The sequence below is a fragment of the Mastomys coucha genome, unplaced genomic scaffold (genome assembly GCF_008632895.1).
Source record: "Mastomys coucha isolate ucsf_1 unplaced genomic scaffold, UCSF_Mcou_1 pScaffold20, whole genome shotgun sequence".
Lineage (NCBI taxonomy): Eukaryota > Metazoa > Chordata > Mammalia > Rodentia > Muridae > Mastomys > Mastomys coucha.
Window position 1 is genome coordinate 142,924,123 of NW_022196903.1, and position 5,466 is coordinate 142,929,588.

The following is a 5,466-nucleotide window of genomic DNA, read 5'->3' on the forward strand; positions in this document are numbered from 1 at the left end:
CCCTGTGTAGTTCTGGCTGTCTTAGAACTCACTCTGTAGACCAAGCTGGCCTCAAACTTAGAATCCACCGAGTGCTGGGATTAAAGAAGTGTGCCACCACTGCCCGGCAAAATCTTTATATTAGGATTCATTTATAAGTTGCAATTACTCTTGACTGCAAATTATCACTTCAAGTAGAGTGGCCAGAAGTAGTTTTAAGTACTGGTGAGTAAACATGGTGTTTGAGAACAGTGGTTCTAAATGTAGGTATGCAGACTCACCTAGAAGATATTAAAAGACAAATGCTACTGATCATTCTAGCACATGCCAACATTCTAGCATTCCTGAGGCAGGAAGATCACAAGTTCTAAACCAGCCTAAGCTACAAAGTGAATTCAAGGTCATCCTGGGCTACATATTAAGAGATGTTGTCACTAATAACAACATGTACTCGCGCGCACACACACACACACACACACACACAAGCACACACACAGAAAATATTCTTCTAGTTGGTCTAAGATAAAAAAAACTTCTTTTTCTCAATCAGATATATCAGAATAAGTCTGATTACTCTTGCCAAAGTAAAAAGTTCTCCAATACAGCAAAGAAGAGAGTAAAGCAAATTAATCCAGAAGTTACCTGTGATGGTTCTTGAAGAAAATCACTTTGGTTGGACAAGTTTTGTTCTGCAGATACTGTAGAGACTAAAGGAAACCAAACAATTAAGGGTAGAGAAAAGTTAATACATATCAATTTAACAAAACAAAGTTTACTCTTTACAAAGAAAGTGTCAATTAGAAAAATAGGTTCATATTACAACTTTGAAGAGAATAGTCTGAATACTAGTCAGAAACACTAATTCCATGTGTTTATAGTGATGTTCTAAAGTTATATGGGTAAAACCAGTATTCCAAAGCTTCCAAACAAAAAACAAACAAACAAACAAACAAAAAAAAAAAAACACTATGACTTAAAAAATTATTACGGCTAATAATCTGGAAGACAAAGATTAAACCACTGTGAGTTGTCACTGATACACATAATCTTCATAACAAGTCTTAGCTGGTCATCTGTTTGTTTGGATTTCCTCACTGTGGTTATACATATTAATATACTTTTTACAATTACCTAATTTTCCATTTGGTTTCACTCATTAGTATCAGTCACTTCTGTTAACTGTGATGTGAACTGATCTCCTTGTCCCACCAGTGTTATAGCATCAGTCTTTAGCAGCTGTTCAATGCTTACCACAGCTGGACTATAGTTTTGATCAGGTCATTCCTTACCTAAGAGAAATTATCATGGAGCCAGAACCCTAAGTTTTGAAGCATCACACAAGTTTTAGATTTGGGCTCCATTATTCATTACCATGATATTCATTGTTCTAAGTATTATTGATACTTAGATTACTTAGTAATCTTGTCAGCTAGGATGACCCAAAAGCCTCCACACTAGATTTACAACTCAAAGGTCAAGTAGGTTGTACTCAGAAATCACAATCCCAGAAAGAACATGGAAAATTGCTAAAGCAGCTATTAGGCATTTTCATTTGCCCATCTGAGGACATTACATTTTCTAACAAATGTAAATATGTTACTGAACGATGCTTATGTCCTAATGATAATGTATCCCTATGTAACTCTACTGATTAATGGATACAACTAGAATAAATTACCAAACACTTAAGCTATCTAGAGTGAGTGAATGATTCATAAAAGAAATGACTGTTAGCTCCAAAGCTGTTTAAGTCTTAGAATTACTATGTTCCTAGTGGGTTACCTGGAGAAGCTGAAGGCAGCTGTGATGATGGAATTGCACTTGAGGGTTTGTCAAAATCTAGAACAGACTCCTAAAGAGAAGATTTTAGATAGCAAAAAGAAACATAGATGATTCGTTTAATAAGTAGTTCACTGTATTGACCATAGCTATTACTAAAGTTGCTAGCTAAGCTGCAGGCAACTAGCTAATTCCTATGTGATGTTAACAAGTCGAAGAGTCAAAACAATTGGGTAAAGTACTAAAATTAGAATGGGGGGAGGGGAATGAGATAGGGTGTTTCCGGAGAGGGAGGGAAACCGGGAAAGAGGATAACATTTGAAATGTAAATAAAGAAAATATCCAATTAAAAAAAAAAAAAGCCGGGCAGTGGTGGCGCAATGGGAGGCAGAGGCAGGCAGATTTCTGAGTTCGCCAGCCAGCCTGGTCTACAGAGTGAGTTCCAATACAGCCAGAGCTATACAGAGAAACCCTGTCTCAAAAAAACCAAATAAACAAAACAAAACAAAAAACTTAGAACAGGACTCTATGGCCCAATTTAGATATGCAAGCCTGATCTGAGTATTAAGCATAAAAATGTTAGTCTTAGTCTAGTCTAGTTTGAACTTAAATTTTTATTATACCTAACAAATGAGATCTACTTATTTTTATCTCAGCTACTTACTGTTTCATGCTGGTAATGTTCATAAACATTTTATGATGAGAAACTATTCCCTTCTCATATCTATATATCAGGGTTCTCTTAAGAAAACCTCCCAGACTCTGCTTACTGAAGCTAAAAATTTGCAGAAAGCATCTTGCTTCTTTCATTTATCTTGAAATAAAATGAAAGATAATCAGATTATCTTTCACTCTGCAAACTAGAGGGCCGGAAATTAAAGAAAGAACTTGATTTGAATTATGCAGCTGTCAAGAAACAGTACTGGTGTTTACACCCAGACCTATATCCAAAGCTCAAGACTTATTTCCTCTATTTAAATTTACTTTATTTACTTGAGTAGTCAGGCCTCAGTAATATAAAGCCGTTCTGAAATTTTCTAAGAGTCTATGTCATACAATTTAATTAAACACAGCATTTCATAATGGGTTGGTGGTCACACCTTTAATTCCAGCACCTGGGAGGCAGAAGCAAGCTGATCTCTTTAATTCAAGACCAGCCTGGTCTGCATTGTGAGAACCAGGCTAGCAGAGCTACACAGTAAGGAGATCCTGTCTTCAAGGGGAAAATAGTGTTTTACACAATTAAACTATTGATTTAGCACAAGTTTCCAATCTTCTATAGCTTTGAAGACAGGTAATGAGTGTCTCATAATTTTTTAGGCAGTGGGACCTGGAAAGACCAAGCAGCAAACAGGTTCTCAGTTTTAATACATCTACCAAAACCCCACAGCAGTCCTGACACATATACACATGATACTTCAGATATATTTAATTAATTTCTTTACACACAACAAACTTAGGAAGTGAAGACTACAATTTTTTTCACATTAAAAAATTATAACAACAAAGCAGAAAGTGAAACAACTTGCCCCGATAGCAAGGAAACTGTAGAACCAGGACACCATTCTACATAATGGGATCTAGAGTCTTAAGAATTTCAACAGAATGTTTCATACACACATTACTAGTTCCACAAATATGACTTAAGATTCATTTTTTTTTGTTTTGTTTTGTTTTTGTTTTTTTCTCTGTATGGCCCTGGCTGTCCTGGAACTCACTCTGTAGACCAGGCTGGCCTCGAACTCAGAAATCTGCCTGCCTCTGCCTCCCAAGTGCTGGGATTAAAGGAGTGCACCACCCCTGCCCAGCCTTAAGATTTATTTAAATGTCTCAGGCAAAATGTGTGACAGGAAAGTTATGGGAGTAGCCAACCATTTCCTGGTTGAACTTTATGACTTTATGCCTGTTCCACAGGAAGTAATTCATCCCTGATACTGTATGCCCAAGACTGTTTTGATAAATGGATTTTTTTTTCAAACTGCCTTTTTGTTTGTTTGTTTTTTATTTTTTTTATTTTTTTGAGACAGGGTTTCTCTGTGTAGCCTTGGCTGTCCTGGAACTCACTCTGTAGACCAGGTTGGTCAAACTGCCTTTTAAATACGGATATTTATACCCACAGATTAGTACTACTTTCATTCTTGGTCAGAGAAGCTTTTTGGCAGTAAGGAGCAGTCAATGCATAAATTCCTAAGTGGTCATAGTGTGTAGAGTGACTTGAATGCTCAGCTCTAGATGGGACATTTAAATCAACTCCTTCACAGCTCAGGGAATATCTCAGAAGAGAGCATAGAAAGTGCAAGACCCAGGTAGGGAGGCGTGTCCTGAAATGCTCTCTTCTGGATATGACATAGCTTTTGCACTCATGAACTCCTAGAAGCTTTGGTGATCTACAGAAGTCCAAGCCAATCACTATTCCAGCATGGATGAGACAGGGGCTCATGAAGCTCTGCCCCTAGGTGAAGAGCTATCACCCATTGATATATTCTGGGGTGCTATCATGAATGAGGGGAGGGAGGCATGACATAGTAGATGGGACACATATCACTTTTCTTTAAGTCTATGGCTGTGAGTAGATTCCTTTTACTCTGGTAAATGAGCCCACACTCAAACACATGCAGACTGCACTAACTAAACGCTATGTTGGGTTTTTTTTTTTGTGGGGGGGGAGAAAGAATATGAAGGTAGGACTGGAAAGTGTTAAGTGGATACAAGGGACCATGAGACAGGGAAATTTGAACTGGATATGATCAAGATACACTATACATGTAAGAAATTGTCAAAGAACAAAAAATAGACTAAAGTCAAAACAAAGCAAAAAATGAAATAAAATAAAATAACACAGCTCATACTTGCATAAAGTTACAAGTTCCTTGAATCTGGGTCATGAGGTCTTGCAGTTTTTCTTTCCTCAATACTGGATCCTTTGGAAAGGCAGAGGAAGAGTCTATAGGCTGAGGCATGGGCTTAGGTACCTACAAGACAAACCCACCATGTGTGAGACTCACCAGAAAGCTTATATTACTAGTACATCTTCAGGAAATCAGATGGAAATATTTATTAGATTTATCACAGTAGGAATTCTCACATAAATCCATTTTCTAATTAATTTCAGTTTTTCCCTTTCAAAACAACTTTAATGAAAATCTTTCTATAACATAAAGCAGTCTCTTTCTTTTTTCTTTTTTTTTCCCCTTTTTTTGGGTTTTCAAGACAAATTTCTCTGTGTAATACCGCTGGCTCTCCTAGACTCACTTTGTAGACCAGGCTGGCCTTGAACTCACAGAGATCCACCTGCCTCTGTCTCACGAGTACTGCAAAGGCATGCACCACCAGACCCAGCTAAAGCAGTGTCTTTCTAAAAGGACGCAGAATAAAAGGCCTTCCTTAGAAGTGTTTCATTATACATAGTTATTACCATTTGTTCTCTGTGATAAGAACCCACTGACTATGACACATATCAACGATATGTTTCTCATCAAGGCAAGAGATACTATTATCACATTAATAAATATGCATCTCATTCTTAAGATGCATATGATTTCAGAGACATTAAATACTATATAGCTACATAGATCCATGTGTAATATATACACAATAGTAATGAAGAAGTATTTTATCATATCTAATTAAAAACTATACTTTTTGGCCGGGCGGTGGTGGCACACGCCTTTAATCCCAGCACTTGGGAGGCAGAGGCAGGTGGATTTC

General features: G+C 37.2%; 1 protein-coding gene across 9 annotated transcripts in view; it reads right to left on the reverse strand.

Moving 5' to 3' along the window:
* Caprin2 (caprin family member 2) overlaps positions 1 to 5,466 on the reverse strand; it is a 53,922-nt gene that overhangs the window by 19,202 nt on the left and 29,254 nt on the right. For all 9 annotated transcript variants that reach the window (XM_031383965.1, XM_031383958.1, XM_031383959.1 and 6 more), the window contains 3 exons: positions 4,608 to 4,730; positions 1,762 to 1,831; positions 622 to 686 (listed from right to left, as the gene is read on the reverse strand). In XM_031383965.1, the coding sequence (XP_031239825.1) occupies positions 622 to 686; positions 1,762 to 1,831; positions 4,608 to 4,730 (258 nt within the window). The remainder of the gene's footprint in view (positions 1 to 621; positions 687 to 1,761; positions 1,832 to 4,607; positions 4,731 to 5,466) is intronic.